Consider the following 25,012-nt stretch of genomic DNA (forward strand, 5'->3'; position numbering starts at 1 on the left):
GAGACAGGTCAGACGGAGGGATAGAGGGACAGGTGGATCGACAGAGGGACATATGAAGGGACAGAGGGGGCAGATAGAGGGGCAGAGGGACAGGCGGATGGAGGGACAGAGGGACAGGCAGATGGAGGGACAGAGGGATGGGTGAATGGGGGGACAGAGGGACAGGCGGATGGAGGGACAGAGGGATGGGTGAATGGGGGGACAGAGGGACAGGCAGATGGAGGGATGGAGAGGATGGCTGGAGGGACAGAGGGATGTGTGCTGCAGCTGCTCTGAGCTGTGTATTCCGCTGCTCCCCTTGGCTCTCCTGGTTCCCAGGGCCAGCCCCAACTTTCCTGCTCCTGGGAAAATCCTGGGATCAACCCCACCAGCATAACACTGGCCTCAGCGTGGAGCAAGGAGGGGTGAGAGCGGTGAGAAGGGGACACCACAGGGAGAGGCATGTTTGGCCTCCGCCTGCCGCAGCAGCATCCTTGCTGGGGCAGGACCAAGCACCCCAAATGTTCTCAGTCCCTCAAGGCTGAGAAAGGACCTGCGAGGTGCTGCCCTGCCATCAGCCGCCGGCCCTTGGGGCCACCACAAATTTCCTGTGTCTTATAAATATCCTGGGAAGCAGAAGCACCTTTTCCCCTGGGATCTGCCCCACCAGCGGGTCCCCCATAGGAATCAGGGAGGATTCAAGGAGGATTAATTCAGGAAAACTCACTCTACAGGTTACCTGTTACTTTCAGAAAGACCTTGCGCCTTGGGAGCAGTGGGGAAACTGAGGCAGAGTTTCCCCACCTAAACCCACACCCCCCGGCACACAATTTTCACTGTGTATGAGACAAGGGGAAGTTGGGGTCAGGCCTCTTGGTGCACATCCCGGGCATCCCGCCAGCGCCAGGCCAGGGGACCGGGTGCAACGCTGACTCCTCCAGCCTGGTGTCATCAGCGCCTGGGCCGGTGCCCAAGCCTGGCTGTGGGATCCGGATGGGGTGACCTTTCCGTCTGGTGGAGGAGTGCTGCCCGCCGCGGCGCTGCCGGCCTTCCCGTCCCGCGTGGGTGGTTCCCCTGGCACCCTGCTCCAGCCGGGCCATGCGGGACAGGGGCTATTTTGAAAGCTGGTGTGTTGGCCTTGGCAGGCGGCGCAGGTTTGGCTCCCGGCTTGTTTCCAGCCCCGCTTGCATTTTTGGCTGGGGAGGGGATGTCGGTCCCTGCGCCCGTGTCGCTGGCACTTGGCCCAGTCTCCAAACTGGCTCCCAGTGACAGTGTCTGTCCCCTCCCTATGGCCAGGAGAGTGTCGGGGCTCCGTTGTGTCCTATGGGCTGTGTCTCTCGGGGTGCAGAGCACTAGCCCAGGACATCCAGCAACTCAGGCTCCCCAAAAACCCCAGGATTTGGGGGCAGGAAGAGCCTCAAGAGGGAGCTCAAAGCTTTCAAGCTGTGGACCTGGAGCTGGCAGCAGAGGCCAGCCCAGGCAGCCCCTCACCCAGGGGGTCCAGGCAGCCCCTGCGCCCAAAGAAGGGGTTCAGTCACCATGGCTGGAAGCTGCTCTTAGCCAGGTCCAGCCCCTGGGCAACCCGAGGTGACTGCAGGGGGACAGGGCAGGGAGTTCCCACGCCCCAGGCAGGCAAAGGGCCACCCTACGTGTGCCCAAACCCCGGCCTGTGGCAGGACTGAGCATCTGGACACGTCGCCTCAGACTGTGCGGCTGCTGGGATGCCACTCTGCCAATGCTTTATGCTTCTGCTTTCCCTCCCGTCTCCTCTTCAGGATCAATTAAGATTACGAGCAGGGCTAATTAACAGTCTGCTAATTGCACTCTGAAGCCCTCTATAAATCATGAGCTTTAAAAGCAGTTCCAAGAAAGATGTCGTGTCCTTTCCACCAGCACAGCCTGCACTGAAAGCCTCAGCCAGAGTCCCCATCCCTCCAGCCCCTCTTCCCGAACCCCCTGGGGCAGGGACTGGACCCCCAGTATGGCCAGGGTGGAAGGATGTGTCCCATGATGGGGCTGGCATAGGAGCTGATTTTTCTGGGGAAAAAAAAGCCCTTGATAACCCCTTTCCCACCTGCTGCCTGGTAGCTCTGCTCCTGTTAACGGGAGCTTGGGAACTGCATCAGTTCCCCCTTGCTGCTTACAGCAGCACGGTGTGCTCCCCGCGGGAACCCTGCACCAAGCAGCTCACCCGGACAGCCCTTCACCTCCCCGCCACGGCTGGAGGGAGCAGGACCCCCAGCATGGCCACCCACCCCACAGCACCCAGCATCCACCCGGGGGATGCCTGGAAAATTGCAGGCCTGGGGGAGCCGGGGCAGGGTACGGTGTCACGCTTGTCCCCACGGCTGCACCCTGGCTTTGCCCATGCGGAGGTCACACAAGGACAGAACGTGAGTGGGGGTGGGAATTGGGCAGTGCCTTCTCCAGGGCTGATTTTGGAGTCAGGTTTGGACCTGGACACCAAGCCAGGGCACATCAGCATCCCCAGAGCTCAGGTTCTGCCCTCCCTGGGGTGGCACACCTCAGCCCGGTTAATCCAGCCGAAACGTTGACTCCCAGCTCTGCTTTGGTACTCCCCTCTGTCAGACCCGGGCTGCCCGGGGGTCTGTCACCGTGTAACAGGCAGCTCTGCCTCTCCTCGCTCTGCAGCCTCTGCCCCAGGTCATCCCCACCGGCTTCGAGCTGCAGGATCCACACCCACCTGCATCCTCCAGTCCCCACTCGAGATGCTCTGATGCAAAGCAGGTTTCTGTCACCTTCCCCAGGCTGGGAGTGGGGACAGTGCCAGGAAATCACAGCGCTGGATTGTCCCCAGGTGCCACCAGGGCCTGTCCCCCCTGCTCTGTGCCGGGAGGGGGGACACGTCGATGTTGGGGTTTGGTGCAAGCAGGCGATGAGCTGCAAGGTCACTGGCAACGAACGAGCTGCCCGCAGCGGTTTCGCTCGGTGTCCCTAGCACGTCCTCACAGCCTCCCTTGTGTTATGTCACCGTGGTTGAGGGGCCCCCGCGTGGGGTCCCAGGGCCACCCACTGTGGGGTGGCCTTGCTCGCAGCACGGGGACAAGCTGGTGGCAGGAGCACAGGGCAGCCCCCCCGGCACAGGTCACTTCATTTACAAAAATAAAGAGGGAGCACGTTGGGAGTCTCCTTCCAGAGCTGCAAAGTGGTTTCGAGCTGATGAGGTGTTTGTGCTGTGGTTTTGCTCAGTGACCCTGGGGATGGGGGGGGGGGCGGGGGGGGGGGCGCAGCAGCCCCCAACCCTGGGGCCAAAGGGGTTGGCAGTGCTGAGGGGGTGCCCTGAAACCAAGAGGGGGGCCCCGGGCATCTGGCATGGACCAAACCCAGAGCCTGGCCCTGAACCTGCACCCAGGACCTCTCTATCTCAGCCCCAGACTGTCCCCACGGGCAAGGGCACAGCATCCCCTGGGACGCCCCAAACTTCACCCCCATCCCAGCCCCCCAAATTTCCACAAACTCACCCATGTCCTCCCCTGCCAAATCCCTTATTCCAGCGCCCCTAGCCTCACCTCCATCCGGCTCCCCCAGGACCCCCATCCTACCCCCCCAGCCTCACCCCTATCCCGCCCCTCCGGGTCCCCCAGCCCCCTGGCTCTCCCACCCCGCCCCTTCAACTCCGCCCCGCCCCTCTTCCCGGCAGAGGTGGGGCTATGCAAACCAATCCTGTGGTGGTAGCCAATGGTGCGCGAGCCCGGCAGCGCTATGCAAATATCTCGGCGGGGTGGGCGGTGCTATGCAAATGTTGCCGGCGCGGCTCGGGCAGGCGGCGGGCAGCGCGCTGCTTCGGGGACGCGCACCGGCACCGGACCGGCACCGGCACCGGGACCGGACAGCGGCGGGGCCGCACCAGGGCCGGGCCGGCTGCGCTGACAGTGCCGGGCACGGGCGGCCGACCCGGCGGGGAGTTGCCGAGGAGGAAGAGCCGGTGTCCAGGTGTGTGTCCCGGGGTGGGGAGAAGGGTCCCGGGCTCACCGGGGCTCAGCCACGCTCCGGTGTCGCCGCTACCGGATGGGGGAGGGGGGAGTGGGGCGGGGGCAGTGGCAGCCGCGCTCTCCACGACCCGTCCCTCTGCCCCGCCGGGGCTTCCCTCTGCGGCGGGAGGCCCCAGGCAGGCGGGCGGCCGCGCCGTCGGGGCGCACGGGCTGGGGGAGCGGGGCCGGCCCGGGGAGGTGCCGGTGCGGCCGGCCCGGCGCCCCACGGGCTGGCCTGGCCCCGGCGGAGCCCCGGCCCCCGCCCCGCCGTCTAGGGATGGCGGGCTATAAAAAGCCTGTGGTTTGCGCCGCGCTCGGGGCGGTTATTTTTACTCGTGTCTGTGCAGGGAGGAACGCCCGGGTTTAACCCAAAAGTGCAGCCTGGATGGCAGCCGCCCTGCCCCGGCCCCCCCGGGCGCCTCCCCTCCGCCCCCGGGCCCGCCGAGCCCCCGGGGTGCTGGGGCTGAGCCCGCTGCGCAGGGGGGAAACTGAGGCACGGCGCCGCCGGGCTGTTGGCTCGACGTGGAGTAAGTTGTGACGCAGCACCGGGACACTCCGCCACAGGGCCGGGGCCTGATGTCGCTGTAGCTTCACTGGGGTGTCACGCCGGGCTGGCAGCTAAATTGCAGCCGGTTCCTTACAGCACCTGGGTGGGGATGTGACCTGTCCACGGCTCTTGCCAGCGCAGCGCATCTCCAGCGTGTCCCGTGCACTGAGTCTCCCTCCATCGTGGTCCCTGTGGCGAGAGCCAGGTGGATCCTGTGCCGGATCCTCCTGCCCGCTCAGCCGATTGCCAGCGAGTCCCTGTCCCTGGGGCTTTACTCTTTTAATGAGAGAAAGTTTCCCAGAGCTGCTGGCTCTGGAGATGGGGTTTTGCAGATAATGAATTAACGTGGCAGCTGGTGGATGAGCTGAAAGGCAGGATCTGCGCTGGGGAGAGGATGGGTTGTGCCCCCTTGGTCCACTCGCATCCCTTGGGGCATTGGGTACCAGTTGGGAAGGGAGCGTGGGTGACCCGGCTGGGGAGCCAGATCCCGGCCCTTTTCCATGTTCCTGGCTGCCAGCTGGACATATCACACGTGGGTGACGTGTGGGGGGAAACCTGTGGCAGCTCGGGGAGCGGGAGGGGGATTTGGGGTGTAGATGCAGGCCTCAGGTTTGGTTTAGGATGTCAAATGTTCCCACTTGCCTCTGAACCTGGGGCACTGATGATACTTTGGTGCTGAGAGCCCGTCAGCCCAACAGCAGGGAAGGAAAGCGGGGTAGGGAAACTGCGTGGTGCAAGGGGATGAGAATTCCTGCTGACACCTGGGAGAAGCATCCTGGCAGCAAGGGGACTGGAGAGTCCAGCATGGCATGCTGCCGTGGGGGAGCCCCGAAAGATCGGGACAGGGGGAATGAATGTATTTAAGACCCTTGAATTTCCCTCCTCTTCACAAGAATTACAGGAGGATTGTCCAGGAGCAAACCAGGCTTGTAAGCCACGCAGCCCTAATGCCACGGGGATGGGCTCAGGCCAGCCACCAGCAACTTCTGACAGCCCCCAGCAAACCCTCCAGCAGCAAGCGAGCATCATTTCCCATATTAATGCCCAGCTGCAGTGTGGGGCAGCCCAGCCCCATGGGAACAGCATGTTTCTTCCCTTGGTTGCTGCCAGGCGTGTTGCTGACAAGCAAAAAAGCTGGTCTGGGCCACAGCGGGGGTCTGTGTGTCTGTCCATCTTCCCAAGGGCAAGAGCTGCCTCATTTTTGGGGGATGTTTCAATCTTTCCTCCCTCCACACAGTCATTCTGGAACCGAAAAGCCTCCACCCATTGCCGCCCTTCACCCAGCAGCACCGGGCCGTGGCAGTGCCGGGTGCTGCCGGGACTTTCAGTCTGTGTCACCCCAAGCGGGATGGAGCCAGGATGGGATGGATGGTGGCTGGGTCCCCTGGAGCCCAGCTGAAGCCTGGATTTGGCTCTGGGGGGGGCACAGGGCAATGCCATGGCTGGGCCCCATGCTGGGATGGGGGTGAATAGATGAATTATAATTGCCCCCAGGGATTTCGCTGGGTGCTGGGGTGATGCTTGTGAGATGGAGGAAGGTGGTTAGCAGAGGCAGCCACCTTGTCCTCAGTGCCTTGATGTGCCCTCAGCGCCCCAGTGGTCCTCAAGCCCCCGCAGCACCCCATCCCCGACAGGCTCTCCTTTCCCCTGCTTCCCAGAAGGCTCCTTCTGCCTTCCCCGCTCCCCTTCCCGCGCTGCCAACCCCACTCTGGTTTGTACTGGTTAGTTGTTTAAACAACCTATAAAAAGCAGAAGGGCCTGTCAACCGCCAGCAGAAACCCCGGTCAACTTTGACTTTTCCCTATGCCGGGCTTGGGATGCTGCTCACACCGTGAGGCCCCCGCTCTGCTGTTCCCCTGGGACCAGTGAGATCCAGGGCCATATCCCCAGCCAGGGATGGATGCGGCCCATGGTGGTCACAGCACTGTGTCTCCCCATGACGGGTGGTCCTTAAAGCCCTGTTTTAAGCCCATGCCCACCCCGGTCCCAGCGATGCAGGATCTGGCCTTTCCTCCCCTGGGATTTCACTGCTCCTGGCTCAGATTTTCCCCTCCCGGCCAAGCTCACTTCTTCTCCCTGTAAAAAATGAGATGGAAACCCTTTCTCCCACTTTAATAATTTTCTCCAACAAAACACTTGTTGAAAGCTGATGAATGCCAACAGTGGGTACTTGCTGGCTTCTTCCCGCCCCCCCCCTTCTACTCAGCCACCCCCAGCTTTCAGATTTGCAGCAAAATCCCAATAAGCTGGTGAAAATGGCCTTTTCCCCCAGTTTCTACGTCAATGCTACTTTGTCCCATGGGGATGGGAGAGGTGGGAGGATGAAACCCTGGGGAGCTGTGAGACTCTGACCTGGGGTTATTAGGGGACTGCCCAGATCCCAGAGCAGCTTCCGCCACCCCAGGGTCCGGGTGCTCCCCTCATAACCCACCCGCTTTGACTTTAGGATAAACTCGGTGGATTTAACATTTCTGGGCTGATTAAGGGATGTAAAGGATGTAAAGGTGTCAAAGGCAGCACTGGGACCCCCCAGTACCGCACCGAGTGTCCCACACCGTGCCAGGGCTGCGGCACATAGAAAAACACGTCGCTCTCGAGGGGTTCGTTTCACCTCAGTGTGCTAATTAGGAGCTGGGATAGGGAGTTTACATGCTCGGGCGTGATGCAAATGACCCTTAAAGATGTACAGGATCCGGCGAGTTCATTATAAACCGTGCTGCAGCCCAGGGGCCAGCGTGAGGGGCTGGCGAAGGGGCGGCGGGGCGAGGGGCTGTGCCTGGGTGTGGAAGCGAGCCCGGTGCGTGCGAGCGAGCAGAGAGCCCAGGCTAAAGATAAGCACGCGTGGGAGGGAGCGGAGGCCGGCGGGATGCCAGGCAGCACGGGAGCCTCTGCCCAGCGCGGGCAGGGAAAGCGTCTCCTCTCGGAAAGGTTTGGAAGGTTTGAGAGCTTTGCTTTCGGTGGGTTTTGTTGGCCTCATCAGTAATGACAATGCTGAAGGGTGCTTCATCCCTGCGGCAGGGCCATGTCATCAGTTCCCATCACAGCGATGCTAACAAGGAGCTGTTTGTGTGAGGTGGGACCTGGTGGAGACTAACACAACAAGGGGCTGCGAGGTTCCTCCAGGGCCAGCATCCCAGTCCTGCTCCCTCCTGCTCGGGGGTCCCCAGCTACGCACCCTTGCCAGACCCTGACAGGAGCCAGGCTGCTCGCTCGATGCTGTCCCTGTCTGTGGGGACAAGGTGGGAGATGCCACCTTGCCGGAGCAGGGGATGGAGGTGGCAACGCTGGGCAGAGCCACCCCATTGTGCCCATCACCGCCAGCTGCAATAATCGCCTGCAGCCATAATGCTGCTTATCGCCTTATCGCCTGGCACAGCAATTAAAATCCAGCGTAAAAGTCCCCCCCTCCCCTCCCAGCCCTTAATACCTGTCCGGGGGGAGCTGAGCGCCGGTGCCCTGCCGCACTGCGGTGGTCGAGGCACCAGGACTCATGAAAACAGCAAGCCATGATACCTCATACCCTCCTTCCAGCCAGCATCCCTCCCCTGCCCTGCGAACCCTGCACCCATCCTGCAAGACCCTGGCACGTGGCATGGTGCCGGTGGCAGCGGTGGCCTGACCGAGGCTGCACATGTCCCCGCGGGTCCCACATAGCCGGCGGTGGCTGGGCAGCGAGGCGATGCCCCAGGAGGAGTGGAGCTATAATGAGCTGCTGATGGAGGTGGCTGATGAAACCACCCTGTGTGTTGCACGAGGCCTCAAGACGGTTTCCCCTGTGCGGGACGAGCCGCCCCACGGCCAGCCCAGCCCATGGTGAGTGTGTCGTTGAGTCTGGCCACGGTGGGTCCCCAGCTCCCTCGGCCTGACGGTGCTGTGGCGGCTGCTTCCTCTTGCCTTCCACCCCGGCCTGCTATTCTGGGCTGCCCCCCCCCTGCAGCATCACCCTGTGGGTGCCGGTACCCCCCTGGGACTCTCACAGCATCGCCTTGTGGGTACCAGTACCCTCCCAGGACCCCTGCAGTGTCCCCCTGTGGGTGCCAGTACCCCTTCAGGACCCCCACGGCATCCTCCTGTGGGTGCCAGGACCCCCACGGCATCCCACTGTGGGTGCCAGTACCCTCCCCAGACCCCACAGCATCACCCTGTGGGTGCTGGCACCTCATCAGGGCCCCCATGGCATCTCCCTGTGGGTTCCCGTACCCTCCAGGACCCCTGCAGCCTCCCCCTGTGGGTGCCAGGACCCACCCCAGACCCCGACAGCATTGCCTCGTGGGTACCAGTACCCACCAGGACCCCCACAGTATCACCCTGTTGGGTGCCAGTACCCACCCCAAATCCCCACAGCATTGCCTCGTGGGTGCCATACCCCCCAGGACCCCAATGACATCACCCTGTGGGTGCCAGTACCCCCCAGGACCCCTGCAGCATTGTCCCATGGGTGCTGGTACTCCCAGAGCACCCTGCCTGGGTGGACAGGCAGATGCAGCTTTCTGGGGTGCGGAGCTGTGCTGGTACCTGGGGATGGCTGCTGTCCCCTGTCCCCTGCCCTGGAGCAGCAAGGAGGGGAGGACAGAGAGCCAGGCATTGGGCTTGCACGATCAGTCCCGGCATAGGGCCCATCTCCCTCTGCACTTCCCATACATCTGGAAACGGGGGTGCTAGAGCAGGGCATTGTGGTGCCACAGCACCCAAGGAGCTGGGGGTGCTGGCTCCAGCTGAGAGGCCACTTGGCAGCATTTTGTGTCCCTGCTGCAGATGGGGGGACATGTCTTTCACCCCCAGCCCCCTGCAGCCTTTAAAACCTGTCTCAGGGTGAAGCTATGCGGGGACCCACAGCTGGGTGAGCATCCTCTGACCCCAACAGGCCAAACCCAGCTGTGAGCCACAGCCCCTTGTGGAACAGCTCCTGTTTCTGCACCCCAAATTGAAGACCATGGGATGGGGGTAGGCAAGAGCTGACCCCTCTGGGCAGCCCCAGGTATGCCCTGGCCCGATGCCGCGCCACAGGTGTCAGCGCTGGGATGGCAGGAACATCCCTGGCCCTGCATAAGCAGTGACAATCGTTGGGAAAACCTCTGCTTTGTCACCAGGGAATTGTTGGCTTTTTCCGGTGGAGCTGGGGTGGTCTCGGCACCCCCTGTACCTTGGTGTCGTGCGTGGGCCCCGGGACACAGGGTGGCAGCAGGACCGTGGGAACGGCAGCGCAATTTCCTTCCATAAATTAAAATTAGTTTTGATCAGCTAAATATAGCAGCTGAGCAAGATGGTAAATGGCAACGTGCTTGAGAGGGGGAAGCGGGACAAGCTGGGGCATTGGGGGAGCAAAATGGTTGGCCAGTCCCCAACCTGCACCCCCAGGGTGCATCCCTGTGATGGGGGGGGTGCTGCTGGATGGGCTTGGGGGCCTCCGGTGGTGCCTGCCATCCCCAGGGAACCACAACACAGAGCTCCCAGCCCCACTGGCTTCCTAGCTTAGCTCTTGCCCTATGGCCATGGCTTGGGGACAGCAAGGACCGAGCTGGGCCAAGTCTGCACCCAAACTGGCACACCAGTTTGTGTGAGGCTGGGTGCGAGGGTCCTGTTGGGAGCGTCTTGATGCTACCCATGGCTCTGCACCAGACTGTGGTGGCACCGGTGCATTCCAGAGGGGTTTTGGGGTGACTGGTGCTGGGTGACAGCAAGAAGAGCAAGAGTTGGGTCCCGGCAACAACAAGGGGATGTCACGGGGGGTGTCACAGCCCAGCATCAGGCCGCGATGGGTGCTGGCACCCTGCAACCGCGGTGGGATGTGGGGTCCCCAGACAGACCCCTCGTCCTTCCCACCACTAGCTCACGTGGCTCAAAGAGGTGGGTGGTTTCGCTTTGCTGTCTCCTCATACAGCCACTTCCTGACCTGCGAATGGCGGAGGTCAAATTTAGTCTGTTCATGTTAGACAAAAAAAAATTTAAAAAGTGAACCTAAAACCAGCCCTTTTGTTTTATGGACCCTCCCCGCAGCCAGCCCGGCCTCCCTTATAACCGCCCTCCCCATCCGACGGACCCCATCAGTGCACGGGACAGGGTTGGAGCAGCTCCCGCAGCTTCGGGTGTGCGTTTGGGGATGCAAAGGCTGATCCCGTGCTCCCGGCGAGGGACCTGGCATCGTGGCACGGTGGCTTTCCAGCCAGCAGGTGCTCGCGTCCCTGGGGCCGGGGTGGGGGTGATGGAGCCGGGGTGGCAGAACTGGCTAAGAAGATTTACCCCCCCCCGCCCCAGCAGAATTTCCCAATTTTTATTTCTTTTTTCATTTTTCAGTTTGCCACTGTCTTTGCTGATAAAAAAAAATGCTGGAACTTCCTCCGAAAACTTTTTTTTTTCAGCAAAAGTGACTTTTGGCAGCTGGAGGGGTGAGGAGATGCGTGCGGTGCCGGGGTGGATCCTTGCTTGGGCCGGCCCCGGGTTGCAGGGGCTCAGGGGCTTCTTGGTCTCTTCCAGCCCACCCTCAAGTGTAGAAGGTGAAAATGGGCCGGAAAAAAATACAGATCAGCCGAATACTGGATCAGCGGAACCGTCAGGTAGGAGCCGCTCGGGGGTGAGGTGGGGACAAGGGGGATGGGGAGCCATGAGGCCACCAAGGGAGGCAAAGCTGCTCTGCTCCCACCTTCCTGGTCCTTGTTCCAGGGTGTTGGGTCCTCTGGAACCAGGGGGGGTTGGGGACCCAGGAGGAGGGTTTGGAGCCTGACGACAGCATCCCATCCCCCCTCCCCGCTCTGCAGGTGACCTTCACCAAGCGGAAATTTGGGCTGATGAAGAAGGCGTACGAGCTGAGCGTCCTGTGCGACTGCGAGATCGCCCTCATCATCTTCAACAGCACCAACCGCCTCTTCCAGTATGCCAGCACCGACATGGACAAGGTGCTGCTCAAGTACACGGAGTACAGTGAGCCCCACGAGAGCCGCACCAACTCCGACATCCTTGAGGTAGCGGCGCAGGGTGGCCAGGGGGGCTCAGGGTGGGTGCAGGACCCTCTTCACCATCCTGCTCCCCGCAGACGCTGAAGCGCAAGGGGCTGGGGCTGGAGAGCCATGAGCTGGAGCTGGATGAGGGGCCTGATCCTGGGGAGAAGGCGCGAAGGCTGAGCGAGGGCATGGACCTGTCGGTGGCACGGCCCAAGTTTTATGTGAGTCATGGGTGTCCCGTGGTGTGGGGGGTCCCCGAGGGTCTCCATCCCCTCCCTGTCCCTGACCTCCGCTTTGCCCTGCAGAGCCCAGTGCCCCTGCCCGAGGCAGCCTACGGCAGCTCCCCACCAGCCACTGACACAGCCCTGGGCAGCGCCAGCAGCTCCCCTCAGGGCCAGGGCCGCCCACCCACCTTCAAGCCAACAGCACCAAAGCCACCAGGACGCTCACCAGGGCCACTGCCCCCAGGTAGGCTCGGACACATCATGCAGGGGTGCTGCAGGGAGCCGGCTGCTGGGGAGAAGGTCACTGCCATGAGCACCCTGTCCTCACTGTGGGCACCCTGTCCTCACCGTGGGTACTCCATCCTCTCCATGGGCACCCTGTCCTTACTGTGGGCACCATGTCCTCACTGGCCCCGCGGGGATTTTCCCAGCCAGGAGCCGCATGCAAAGCTCTTCTCGCAGCATCTCACGGGGACTTACCGGGAGCGGGGCTGGGGCGGGTGCGTGGGCAGGTAGTGCCACTGCAGCTGTGGAAACACCGTTGCCTGCCTCCCTCCAGCTGCTTCCTGCACCCTGCCAGCACCCAGCACCCAGCTGGCCCCCACACCCTGCATCCACAGCTCCCTCGCGTGTGGCACAGCTCAGAGCTGGCCTGAGGGGCTCATCCTGCCCAGCTGGACGGCAGACATTGGGTGGTGACAGGGACTTGGGTGCCTCCAGGGCCACGCAGCAGAAAAGCAGCTGGAAAAAATGGTGCTGGGGCTTGACCAGCAGAAATCCCCCAGGTGGGTGGGAGTTGGTATGGGGCCAGCCGGGCAATATTCCCAGTGCAGGATGCAGGTGTGCAGCATCCCTATTCCCATGGATGGGGATGGCATGGTGGCCTCAGGCATGCTGGACAGCCCTGCAGGAGGTCCCGGCTGCTCGTGGGGAGCTGGGGTGAGGGTGCTCCCCATGGTAGGGTCTGGCTGGGGAGGTTTGCAGCCTGCTGGCCCCAGGGCTGGATCCAGCCACCGCCTTTGCACGCCGTTTCCGCTCGCAGCGTGCGGCTGCCGCGGGGTTGGGGGCAGCCACCGCGGCCCAGGTGCGCTGACGGCCTCGTGCAGGAAGTGGGTTTGCCGGAGCACGGCACCGTGCAGGCACGCACGGCCGCCTGTGGTGACAAGGGCACCAGGGCCACCAGCCACAGCCATGGGGATCCCCTCGAGGACCAGAGCCCCTGGGACCCCGCATCCCTCAGGGCCATCCCCAGCATCCTTCTGTCCTCTCTCCATCCAGGTATTGGCTACCCACTCTTCTCTGCTGGCAACCTGAACCGAGCCCTGGCCACCAAGACACCCCCACCACTGTACCTGGGGGCAGAGGGCCGACGTGGCGAAGCCCATGGTAGCTTGGCGAGTGGCCGGAGTGGTGGCAGCACAGCGGTGAGTGCCATGGAGGGGGGACACCCCGGCTCTGTGGTACCATCTGGCATGCGGGGACAGTGCTACTGGCCCCATCACTGGGACATGTCCCCTGCATGTGAGGCAAGGCCGCCCCAAATCTGTAGCCCCCCGGGGTGGGCTGGCTTTGGGTCCCTGGGGTGCCTCTGATGCCAGGGCAGGGGGTTGGACCCCCTGGCCATGGGGTTCCCATGGGGGTTGGTGCCAGCAGGATGCTTGGTGGCCTTGGGCACCCTGTCACCGGCAGTGACACTGTGGGAGAGGGCAGCAGGGCAGATAGTGATGGGTGTGTCCCCCAGCTCCCTGCAGCTAGGCATTTCCCAGCAAGTCACCATGCCTGGTGTCCCCAGGGCCACACAGATGCCCCCTCCCCAAATTCAGCAAGGAGCTCCTCCGATCTGCTCCCCCTCCCCTTCCTCAGCCTAGCAGCAGGGCTTTGCTGGGGGGCAGGGGAAGGAGCTGGGGCAGGGGGGGAGATGCTACATCATGGGGCCCCCAGGGAGATGGCAGTACAAAGCCTGACAGGGGGCACCCCGCTTTCCTGCAGCGGCCGCTGTACCCCACTTTGCAGCCCCTGAGCCCTGTGCTCACCCCGGGCAGCTCCAGTGTCCCGAGCCACGGCCTCACTGGCTTCTCCTTCCTCGCCCCAGCCCAAGCAGGTAAGTCCTGGCCCCTTGGCCCTGACACAACACGGACCCCCCAGCTCCTGCTCACTCTTGGCATCCTGCCCAGCAGAGTTTGGGGCTGGCGAGGCCCCGCCACCCCCTGGCTTCCTGCAGCCCGGCCCCACAGCGTGGCAGCACCCACGGGACATGGCAGCACTGGGGTAAGGATGGGTGACGGCCACGGAGTGGGGGACAGTGGGGCACGGGTTAGGGATAAGGCCATTCATGGGGAGCTCTGCACCCATGGGTGCCACCTCCCAGCCATGGGTGCTGCTGGTACCCAAGGTGCAGCCCACCAGCCGCTGTGCTGGATTCTGTCCAGCTTCACCTCAAAACTGGGGCACATGTGGTCACCCCAGAATGCCCCCCACCCGCTGCTGTTGGTGGAGCCGATTTCCAATCAGATTTTCCCAGGGGACCTGGTCCCCATGCCCCACCCCCCCATCACACACCAAGCTCCCAGCAGCTGGGTGGGCAGCTGCCCGCTGCCTGCCTGGGTCAGAGCTGGTATGTGGGGGGAGTTTGGGGGGTCTCAGCCCCTCTAGAGAGGGAACAGGGGATGCTCTCAGCCTCTCCTGACCCTGTGCACCTCGGCAGGGGATGCAGGGAGACCCGGCCTCACTCCTCCTCCCCTCTTACCCCAGGGTCAGCAGCCGGATTGTCTCCAGCGAAGAGCCAGCTCCGGCCCCCAGCACCCCCCCGCAGCACCAAGCCATCAGCATCAAGTCGGAGCGGGTCTCCCCAGGGCTGGGCTGTCCCTCGGGCACCCCCCAGCCCCCCCCAGCCAGCCTGGCCTCTCTGAGCGAAGCCTCCCAAGGCCCTGGAGACCCGCAGCCACGGGATGACTATGCCAAGGGGTACCCCTACCCCCTGGGGCCCCCCCGGCCACTGGCAGAGGAGCAGCGGGCCCCCATCCCCACCCGGCGGGCGCAGGCCATGGACGCTTGGCAGAGATAGCGAGGCTGATGGGGTGCAGGGTGGAGTTGGGGGGGGAGAGCCTGGGGGAGCAGGCCCCGCTTTTCCCCCATCCTTGGACCCCCAGGAAGCCCCCCATGCCCTTTGCAATGCTGCCAGGGGAGTCAGTGGTGCCAAAGGGCTTCCCATGGGGTCCTGGTCCCCCAGGGTGGCAAACCACCTCCACACCCCGGTTCCCCCCACATGGCGCTGGCCCCCCCTCCCTGCAGCTCTGACCCCCAGCCCCCCGCAAGGCCAGGACCCCACGGGCGAGGAGCACCACCCCGCTCCCCTGTCCAGTGCCGGACGCTGTACATCCCCATCCATCCATCCATCCGTCAGTCCGTCCGTCCGTCCCTGCACCGGCATGTCCCCAGCGAGCGGGAATGCCTGACAAGTGCCACGGGGTGGCAGCAGGACTGAGAGCACCAGCAGCTGGTCCAACCCTGCACACCCCGGTCTAATCCTGCACCCAACCGGGGCGGGGGGGGCTGCTGGGGTCCCGCAGCGAGGCAGCAGGGAAGGACAGAGGGAGGCAGCTGGGGGTGGTGGGTGCTGCTCCCCCGGCCCAGGGGCTCTTTTCTATTTATTATCTTCTCACCAATAAAGAGCTGGGGGTGTCGGGGTGTCTGGTGTGAGCTTCTTGGGGTCAGGCAGCATGCCTCGGGGGGGCTAACAAGGTGGCAGGTCATTGATGTCCCCAAGGGGAGAAGTGGCCCATGCCCTGATTCCCTTTGGCTCAGCGTTGCTGTCCCCAATGTCCCCCCCAAGCCACCTGTCCAGGGTCACCCACCAGCAAGGTGGGTGACAGCTGGGTCACCCCTGTCTCTGACCAGGTCCCTGGGGCCCAGCTGTGCTGCTCCCACCCCTTGGCCCCCTGGGAGACCCCAAAAAGCTGGTCATAAAGTCTCAAGTGCCACAGCCCTGTGCTGCCAACGGGTGGGAGGAGGAAAAACCCCTTCTGTACCCTTAAAATCGACAGGGAGGGGGGCAAGTGGGGGTTTAAGGGGGGGGGGTGGAACAGGCCCAGCTGAGCTGTGTCCCTTATAGCTCAGGGCTGGGCTGGGGCGGGGGTTTCTGCTGCTCCCTGGGGTGGGGGAGCATCCCCTGGGGCCTGCGACGTGCTAGCCATGGCCATCACCATGGCCATGGCTCTGGCCACGCTGCTGAGAGGTGGGCAAGGAGGGGGGGACCAGGGTCTGGCAGTGCCCATTGTCCCCTGGTTTTGGGGTAGGGGGGGGTTGGCACTGCCAGATTGGGATCAGGGAGGGATGAGGGTCCCACCACACTGGCTGCTCACCAGCACTGAACTGGGCCCCTTCCCGCAGAGGGTGGGGGTGGATTACTGGTGGCTGAGCCCCGAGATTAAAACATGGGCGGAAGATTAATCCTGGGAAGAGTTTGCCCCGTTTAATAGAGCCCGGCAAGTGACATAAATACCAGGCAGGATTAGGGGCTGTCTGCAGCCGTGGCAGCCCAGGGACGGATCCAGCCTGGGCCCAGTCCCCCCTGGCTGGCGGGTCCCCTCCCGGGCCACCCTTGGGCTGGGAAGGGGCTTCTGCATGGCAAGGGGAGGCAAGACACCCGGTGAAAGTGTGGGGGCTGGGGTAAGAGACACTGATTGAATAGCAATGACTGCATGATTTATGGTTTGCATTATTGCATGGCTCATTTGAATATATGCTAATAAGGCTTTTCTCCTCGTTTTGTTTGTAAGATTTAGATTTGCTATGGCAACCCGCTGGCATGGAAGGAGCGCCAGGAAATGTCAGGGCGAGGTGAGCCCCGGGGAGGGGCTGGGGCTGCTGGGGAGACTCTCCGCATCCCACCGTGGGGACACGGGAACGGCTGGTGGGACCCAGAGGGCAGCAGCAGGAGACCTGGGAGCCGACTGGAGCAACGCATCCCCCCGGCCGCCTGCAGGTCCAGTAACGCCCCATTGTGACTAGGGGGGGGGGGGGGGGCCTGGGGTGCCCCCAGCCCCATTTTTGTCTTGCAGGGAGGCCCTTCTCACCCTCTGCCCTTGGCCATGCCCCTGCCTACCTGCTGAGCATCCCCCCAGCGTGGCGGAAACAGTGGGATGCCCCGTTGCACTGGATCCAAAGGTGGCACCCAGGGACCCCCAGCTTTGTTGGGGGGGGACAGTGATTGGGATGACACTGGGAAGAGACAGAGCACCTGCGCTTGCTGTCTGGCACCTAATCCACCCTGCGGGGGTCCTGGTCCACAGCGGAGGGGTCTGAGCCATCTCCCCACCTCTATGGCTCCTTGTCCCCTTCCCAGCTGGCCAGAATGCTGCCCCAGTAAAGCCCAGTTACCTGCAGGCCCAGCATGGCAGGGGGCTGTGCTTCTCCGGGAGGATGCTGGGCTCCAGTGCTTGCGGCTGCGGAACCGGTGGGGCTTTGTTTCCCAGTCGGTGCCAGCACCTCTCCCTCTGCTGCCGAGGGGATGTGCTGTCAGGGCTCTGCACCCCTATTTGCGGGGCCGTGGACCCCCAGATCGGGGGGGGCTGGTGGACAGGTTGCTGTTGGAGGGACAGTCCCCTCCCCAGAGCCGTGGAGCAGCGCAGTGGTGTCACATCCCAGCCCCGGGGGGGGATGTGCGGGCTAGTGGTTCGTGTCCCTCGGGGTTGTGGTGCTACCGAGGGGACATCTCGGCTGTGGATGGGGGTCTCGCCACTGCCTCCACCCAGACGGCTCTGCCCCCGCCGGGAGAGCACCGAGGCGGTCCCGGGCCACGGGTGGCGGGGGAGATGCGCCCCCTCGGAGCCCCCAGCCACGCGTGCCCGCAGAGCAGCCCTGGGGGCGCGGGCAGGGCCGGGGCTCAGGGGGCTGGGCGCTGCCTGTCCCTGCCGCCACTCGACGGGACGGGACGGGCCGCCCGCTCCAGCTGGGGGCCGGTCTCCGCTCCCGGAGCCCTTTCACGCCTTATAACGGGACGGGAACGAGCCCCGGGCCGGGGGCAAGCGGGCACGGGCACAGACCCGAGAGCACGGGGGTGCCCGGCCCCTCCTTGCCTCGCCGCCGCAGCAAACCGGGGCCGAGCCGGACACCGGGGGCTGCTCCCCACCCCCCCTCCCCCCCGTGTATCCTCCCCCAAACACCCACTTTGTTGTTTTGCAAAACCCCTGAAATATTCATGGCGCTGCGCCGAGCGCCTCTTAATGAATTTTTGATCAAAACGTTATCAAGGAGCCAAAATAAGCCGCCCCCCCTCCCTAAACCCCCACCATCGCGGGGGGACACGACCGGCCCCGGTGGTACCGGGGGGCTGGAGGAGCCGGGCCCAGCCGGAGGGGCCTTTCGCGGGGCCGGGCAGCTCGGGGGTCGCACCCCGCCGCGGGGCACGGTTATTCCGGGGCCGGAGGCAGGATTTGGGGTGGTCGACGTGCAGCCCCGGCCTCCTGCTGTCCCCCGGACCGGGAGGGACCGGCCGAACCCCCGTGAAGTCCCGGTTAGACGGGACGGGCGGTGGGCAGCCGGGGCAGCACGTCCCGGCACCCCCCAGCCCCGCCGGGGGGAATATTCGTTGATGGGGAAATGCATAAGCGGAGCTCATTAGGGGAGAGCAGGGAGCCGGCGGCCTCCCCGGCAGCAGCAGGCCGGGGGCTGCCCCTACCGGGGGCGGGCAGAGCTTGCGGGGGGGCACCGGGGCAGCCCCCGCTCCCGGCCCGGGCCCGGGTCCGCGGGGGGACGCGCACCCCGGTCGTGCCGGTGGCTGCAGCAACCTCGGCCCACCCCAGCCCGGCTCTGCGGCTCGGTGTCTGCGGGGGTGTGCGCTCACCCAACCCCCCCGGGGGACAAATCTGGGGCACAAACCCCGCCGGGCGCTGCGCGGAACCGCCTTTACCGCCAGCGATTTTTAACGCGCTCTGAAAATCCCGGTGCGGCGGAGCAAGGGGGGACTCCGCTCCCAGCCACTTCGGACCTTGGAGGTGTTAAGACCCGGGGCCGGGGCGGGGGGGTGGGGAAGGGACGACACGACACGACTGTGGGGCGTTTGTTGGTTTAATTAATAAAAAATAGCCGATTTCTGCTTCATTTCCACGGAATAATCCTGCACCGGCCGGGGCGCGGGGTGACCCTGCTCGCCCGCCACCTCCTGCCGCAGTCTCTGCCCCAGCGCCGGGAGGGGGGGTTAAGGCAGAAGGACCCCCCAGCCTTCGCCTCCGCTCCGCATCGGGCCCCGCTCCCCCCGCGCCCCGGGGGTGCCCCGAGCCCTGACGGTCCCGGGCGGAGGCGCGGGGGTGGGGGCTGGGGATCCGGCTCCGGCCCTGCCTCCCCACTGCCCGTGCGGTGCCGCATCCGCGGGGTCACCGGGATTCTTATGATTATTATTATTTTTTAAATAATACAATCCCCGTTATTTTTAGGTTCTGCTGGCAGAGCCGCCCCCGCCCCCGCGCCCCCCCCTCAGCCCGGTGCATCCCCCCAGCGCAAGGCTAACCTATCCTGCTCCCGACGTGAGGACGTCATGCCTTACGTAGTAAAATATGGAGAAAGCAGGGGAAAAAAAAAAAAAAAAAAAAGCATTTTTCCCTCCTCTCTCCCATCTCCATTTCCAAAAGGGACAAAATGGATGTTTGGGCGGAATCCGCCCCCACAAGCCCCCACCCCACCCCAGGGCCTGGCGGGCCGGGGCTGCCCGGGCCCGGTCGGGGGGCTCCTGGCGTTAAAGCCCCGGGAAGACGTTATCTGTTTAACCCCACGTAAAGGCAACGTGATCGCGGGGGGCTCCGCTTCCCACAGCCCTGCTGCTCCTGGCAGCTCTGGGCGGCAGCCGCAGCCCGGCTCCGCCGCGCTCCGCACCGCCTGGATGGCCCCGGGCTCCGCGCCCCCCCGCCCCCGGCCCGGGGGCTGCCGCTGTCCCGGCGGCGCTGGGCTCACGCTGTGGCCAAGTCATTAATGGATGCAGATATACGGAGGGAGGTAAATAATCGCCACCCCCGCCCCCCCTCCCCCCCCAACCCCCACTCCTTTTTTTTTATTTTATTTTTTTGGCGCTGGTTTCCCCTCTCCCTGCCCCGCACCGGACTCCCTGGGCCGGGGCAGCGGCCGGTGCTGCCCACCGGAGGGGTAGGGCTGGGCGGGCACCGGCGGCCGCCCCGCTCCCCCTCCCGCTTCTCCCAACTTGGAGGAACTCTGCGAGGGGGGACCCCGCGCCTCCCCCCCTCCAGCTTTTTTTTTTTTTTTTTAGGGGGGTGGGTGCGGTGTTTTTTGCCTCCTCCCCCCGATGAGGGGCTGCGGGTCCCGGCAGCTCGGTGTGAGTGTCGGGGTTGGGGGGGGACGGGGACGAGGCGTGGAAAGCTGCCCTCCCTCCGGCTCCCGCAGCGCCGGGAACAATGGCCACGGGCTCCGTGGGGACAATGCCCGGCGGAGCCGAGCTGCTTGGGTTGCAGGACACGTCCACCACCGCCTCGGCCACCCCGGGCCCCGGCCCCCCGCTCCCCTGGGGCAGGCACCCCCTGCTCCCCCGGGGCTGTGGGAAAACGCGTGGCCGGGGATGGAGGGCCGGAAAACTTCGGGAAAAGTGTGTGTGTGTCTCCCACCCACCCCCGACCCCGAGGGGCGGCTCTGTCCCCTCCTGCCTTTGGGGACCCCCCCCCGCCCCGCCGATTCTCTCTTGCCCATCCCGGCTTTTCCCGCAAACTCCACCGGGTGCTCCCGACCGGGGATCAACAGGTCGGTACCGGACAGTCCCCAGGTGCGCGCTGCTCCGCTCCCCCCCTCCACGCCGCCCCGCTCCCTTTTCCCACCCCTCCATCACTCCACCAACACCCCCCCGCCTTCCCCCCCTCCCCCCCCCCCCCTCATTATTCCTGTTATCCCAAGGCAGCCTCCGTGCCCAAACGCCGGCATGTGCGAGGCAAACAGAGCGCGATTGTTCCGAGCCTGGGAACGCGCGGAGGGGGCGCGGGGGCCGCCGCCCGCTGCCCCCCGCCCGGCCCCCGCTCAGACGCGATTGTGATGGAAATAGGCCTTTCCCGCATGCTGTTGAACTTGATGTTGACTCCTTTTCTTTGGGGTTTCACATCTCCTCGGCCACTTGTTTTGTGGGAAAATTTTCTCCCGAGCTCCGGTGTGAAATTAATTAATCGGGGCCTCTAGATGGCAATGGGACACAAAAGGGGACAGCCCGGGGAAACTCCGGCAAACTCACAAAAGCCACCCCCGGGGTTTAGAGCCCCGGGCCGGTCGGACCGACTGCCCTGCCCTGCCCGGTGCCCGAGGTAAGGGGCTGCCGGAGCGAAGTTGCGGTGTGTGCAGCTATTTTTTATTTTTTTGGGGGTGGATGTGGGAGGTTTTTGGGGAAAAAAGGAGGAGCAGGGACCCGGGTGTTTGGGGCTGTTGAGCTGGGAGTATGTGTCGTGTGGGCATCCCTCTCAGCCCTGCGTTGATGCCAGGCTGTATCCCAGCCACCAAAAAAAAAAAAAAAAAGGCAAAGCAGAAAAAAAAATCCCCACGCAAAGGGTCGGGGCTGAATTCGGCATTTCTGGAGAAAGGAAAAAATAAATAAAGAGAATTATCATCTTTTATTATTATCCTCTCCCCCACTAAAAAAGTCACTGGGGTTGTTCCCGTGCTGCAGCGCCCGGCTCTGCCCGAGCAGGCACGGGGGGATTTCCATGCCGTTGTTTCCCGAGCGGGGAAATCTCTGCCCTGCACAGGGGGAAAAGGTTCGCCCCCAGTTTGGACTGGGAAGGTTGGTGGCATGATTTCCAGTCCCCCTCCTCCCTATTAGTTTCAGCGGGTGCCGCGCGTGTGTGTCCTCCGACAGGTTTAGCAGCGGGAGAGAAATATAAAATCAAATTTTCTTGTGAAGCACTTTGCAGGGCAGGAGATGATTGTTTTTAGAGAGATCAATCTTTGCAAAGCGTGCGGGGCTTTGGGGGAATATTTCTGCACGGGAACAGGCCAAAAATACGAGCGTCAAATCCCCTCCCGCTCTTTGTTGCCACAACACCTTTGGGTGACAGCGGCTGCGGAAAGAAAATCATCAAAATCTGTTAAATCTTTGGGTTTCGCACACATCGATATTTCCAGCCGGGCAGGAATTCGGGTGGATTTGACCGGGGGTTTGGGGACCCCTTTTCCTCGGGGTCATCCCCCCCCTCTGCGGTACTGCTTGAATTGAGCTGCGAGGAGATGTGCAGGGGAACGGTTCGTTGTGTTTTAAATGCAAATAATTTCCAGCGACAACGTTGGAATCAAACGAGGGGGGGAAATAATTATGGGGCGGGAAAGGGAAAAGAAAAAAGGGGGACAAAAATCTCGGTGGGAGGGAAAGAAGGAAAAAAAGAAAAACAAACCAGCTGAAAAAAATCTGCTTTCGAGGGGCGCCGGGCCGGGCGGGCGAGAAGCTCTGGTGCCCGGGGAGCGGCGGCTGCTGCCAGGTGCGTGGCTCCGGTGCCCGGGGGAGGCTCCGGTGCCCACGGTGCGGGGAAGCTGGGCCGCCCCCCGCCCAGTAAAGCCACCCACCCACTCACCCATCCATCCGTGGGGCTGCCCCTCCTCCAGGGTCCCCTGCATTTCCCCGGCAGCAGAGGCCGTGTCCCGGCTTGGCCCCGTGGGCAGGGCCGGGGCTCTTGGTGCGGGTGCCCCCACTCCACGGGTGGAAGGGACCGGCTTTGGGGCAGCCCACGCTCAGCCTGCCGGTGGGACCGACCCCGGTTGACCGGGCAGGGGCTCCAGCACCGCCCACCCCCCGCCCCCGCTGCCAGCCTCGCCGGGAAAGTTGCTCCAAGTTGGAGCGATGGCGGCGGCGACGGCGGCTCCTCCTGACGCCTCTTCTCTCTCTTTCCCTCCCCAGGTGGGCTCGGCCGAGCGGCGCCGCGGGGGACCGGCACACGGGCGAGGCGGAGGTAACGGCGGCTCCCCCCACTCCCCCACCCCTCTTTTCCAAAGGCAGCCCCGGGATACGACCGGTTCTACCGGAGGGATGAGGGGCAGGTGCGGGACCCGCAGTTAGCGGCGTTACTGGTAACGGTGGGAAGTTACCGGGCTGGCGGGGAGCGGCGGCATCCCTCGGCGCGGTGGGAGAAAGGGACCGGCGGGCCGGCGGGCTGCCCGGGCTCCGGTTCGCCGGTGGGAACCGGGGTCCCCGCGCCTCTCGGAGCCGAGCCCGGCCGCGCTGCCTCCCGCCGAGGCGGCCGGCGGTTCCTGCGGCGAGCTCCGTGCTCGCACCGGAGCCCAACATGGCTGCTGTAGTGAAGGTATTTGATTCACACGAGGGTGTAGGCGAGGGGAAGAAGGGGCGACGAGAGGCGCCGGGGCCGGAGCCAGTGCCCGTAGCCACCGGGGCGAGGAGTGCAGGCGGGAGACCCCCGGTAAGTGGCGGGGAGGCGCGAGGCCGGGCGGGCCCCGTAGAGCCCCCGCCGCGGACACGCGTGGGGCGGCCGCCTTTCCCGTGTGGGCGCTGCCAAGCCGCCCCCGCCGCACCCGGGGCAGGGAGCCGTGGGTAGCGGAGACCGGCAACCGGTGGGGGCGAACCGGGCCGCTGCGGCCCGCCCGGGCCCTGCGCGTAGGCTACCGGGCCCGGGGGCGGCGGGGGCCCGGGGCTGGCGCGGATGCTACGCCCCGACCTGCCGGTGCCCGGAGCGGCCCTTCCTCCAGCCGGGCCCGGGCTGCAGGGTGGTCCCGGGGCGGCGGCGAATCTCCGCCGGTCCCGTTCGTTCCCTCGGCGGAGCTGCGGGGCCGCGGTCGTTGCTGGGGTTTTTACCCTTTGGGGAAGGACAGCGGCCGGGCTCACCCAAGGAACGAGCGGTTCGGTAACGGGACCCACCGGGACGGCGGAGCGAGGCCGGGACCGGCGGTGCCCCGGGCCCTGTGGACGGCAGCGGGGCCGAGCCCGCCGGGGCCGCCGCCGCCCGGGGCCGGGCGGGAGAAGCATTTCGGAGCCCGGCTGCGGAGGTAACGGCACCGGCTGGGCCCACACGGGTGCGGACCCACGGAGGGCAACGCGGGCGGCAGCTACCAGGGGTGTGCGGGGGACGAACCGTTAATGTGGCAACCGGCTGCCTCGCTGGCACCATCCTCCTGCTCGGAACGGCTGGCCGTGCCGCGGTGCACCGGAGCGGCGGGAACCTCAGGGATGATAACGATAATAATTAATAGCAATACTAATCATTAATTAGTGGCGGCTTGGAAAGAGAAGGACGGAGCAGGCACGACCCCGCACGGCCCCGGGGCGCGGCGGCGGCGGTTCAGCACCACGGAGAGCGGCGGTGCCGGTGCCGGTGCCCGGTGCCCGGTGCCGGCGGGAGGCTGCTCGGCCCGCGCCTCGCCATGCTGCAGCCCCGCTGGGGGGGGGGGGAGGAGGGGGGGGGCGCCTCTGACAAAAGGTGCCCTGCCCCGGGAGTCTCCGGTGCGGGGCAGAAAGCCCCCTTGCTCCCGGGGAGCTCCCAGTGCTTGCGGATTGGCATCTCCGCAAGTGCCGCCGTGCGTGGCTCCCGGCCCCTTCAAAGGCAGATATTCATATATATTATATATTCGATAGATGTAGGTGTGTGGATATATATGTATATATATCATATATATGAAAGGTCGGGTGTGGGCAGCGGGGCCCGGGACGGATCCACGCCTCCTCCCCGAAACAGGGAGCGCGGTGAGCGGGATCCGGGCCCCGCCGCCCGCCCCGCCCCGCCGCTCCCGGTCCCCTCTGGCAGCGGAGCCCCGTCGGGGCTACCCACCGCCGGGGCACCGGCACGGTGCTGTGCCCCAGGCCGCTGCTATGCCCGGGCCGCCTGTGGGTTTCGTTTTTCAGCCGTTTCACCGGAGCGAGGTGCGACGAGGGGGCCCCGGGAGGGTTGTGGAGCCCGCTGGGCCGGGGCAAGGCTGGGGGGGCCGGGGGCTTGGAGGGGGCTGGGGAGATCCCGAGTGTCCTGCGTGGGTCTGTGCGTGGGGGTGGGGGGGCAGGGCTGCGCGTGCGGGGCCGTGCGTGCTTCAGGACGCGTGTGACCGTCAGTGTGCGCCAGCCGGGCGTGTGCGTGTATCGGTGTGAGCGCTCCTGGGTGTGCACCGGGACCGGGAGCCGGGGGTGGGGGGCACCTGCGTGTGCTCCCGGGTGGGTGCACCGGTGCCCGGGCGCCCCTGGGTGGGTGTATGCACGCGGGGGTCACGGCTGTGCCCGCCGGTGCGATCCCGGTGTGAGGCGGCTGGAAGGGGGGGGCAGGGAAAGGCCGCTACCTCCCCGCCCCTGGCCGGTGCTGCCCCGCCGTTACCGGGAGAGCAGAGCGGGTCCCCTACACCGGGCAGAGCCGGCCGGGACCGGCT

At 64.7% G+C, this 25,012-nt stretch overlaps 2 protein-coding genes across 3 annotated transcripts; both read left to right on the top strand.

Annotated features, from left to right (window-relative positions):
- The first annotated feature begins 3,775 nt into the window (after window positions 1-3,775).
- Window positions 3,776-15,247, top strand: MEF2B (myocyte enhancer factor 2B). The gene is made up of 9 exons (XM_037383582.1): window positions 3,776-3,933; window positions 10,993-11,072; window positions 11,274-11,477; window positions 11,549-11,677; window positions 11,762-11,924; window positions 12,959-13,104; window positions 13,670-13,781; window positions 13,858-13,948; window positions 14,432-15,247. The coding sequence occupies exons 2-9, from the start codon at window positions 11,019-11,021 to the stop codon at window positions 14,742-14,744; spliced, it is 1,212 nt and encodes a 403-aa protein (XP_037239479.1). The 5' UTR covers window positions 3,776-3,933; window positions 10,993-11,018; the 3' UTR covers window positions 14,745-15,247.
- A 921-nt stretch (window positions 15,248-16,168) lies between these two features.
- On the top strand, window positions 16,169-18,690 carry LOC119146224 (collagen alpha-1(I) chain-like). Of its 2 annotated transcripts, XM_037383591.1 has the most exons (3): window positions 16,169-16,348; window positions 16,459-16,519; window positions 16,722-18,690. In XM_037383591.1, exon 3 carries the CDS (start codon window positions 16,822-16,824, stop codon window positions 17,914-17,916), a length of 1,095 nt encoding a protein of 364 aa, XP_037239488.1. In that variant the 5' UTR covers window positions 16,169-16,348; window positions 16,459-16,519; window positions 16,722-16,821; the 3' UTR covers window positions 17,917-18,690. The 2 variants fall into 2 exon arrangements, with proteins under 2 accessions (XP_037239488.1, XP_037239487.1); XM_037383590.1 differs by having other exon boundaries at window positions 16,171-16,348; window positions 16,459-18,690.
- Window positions 18,691-25,012: the final 6,322 nt, after the last annotated feature.

Source organism: Falco rusticolus, chromosome 4, assembly GCF_015220075.1.
Source record: "Falco rusticolus isolate bFalRus1 chromosome 4, bFalRus1.pri, whole genome shotgun sequence".
Taxonomy (NCBI): Eukaryota; Metazoa; Chordata; class Aves; order Falconiformes; family Falconidae; genus Falco; species Falco rusticolus.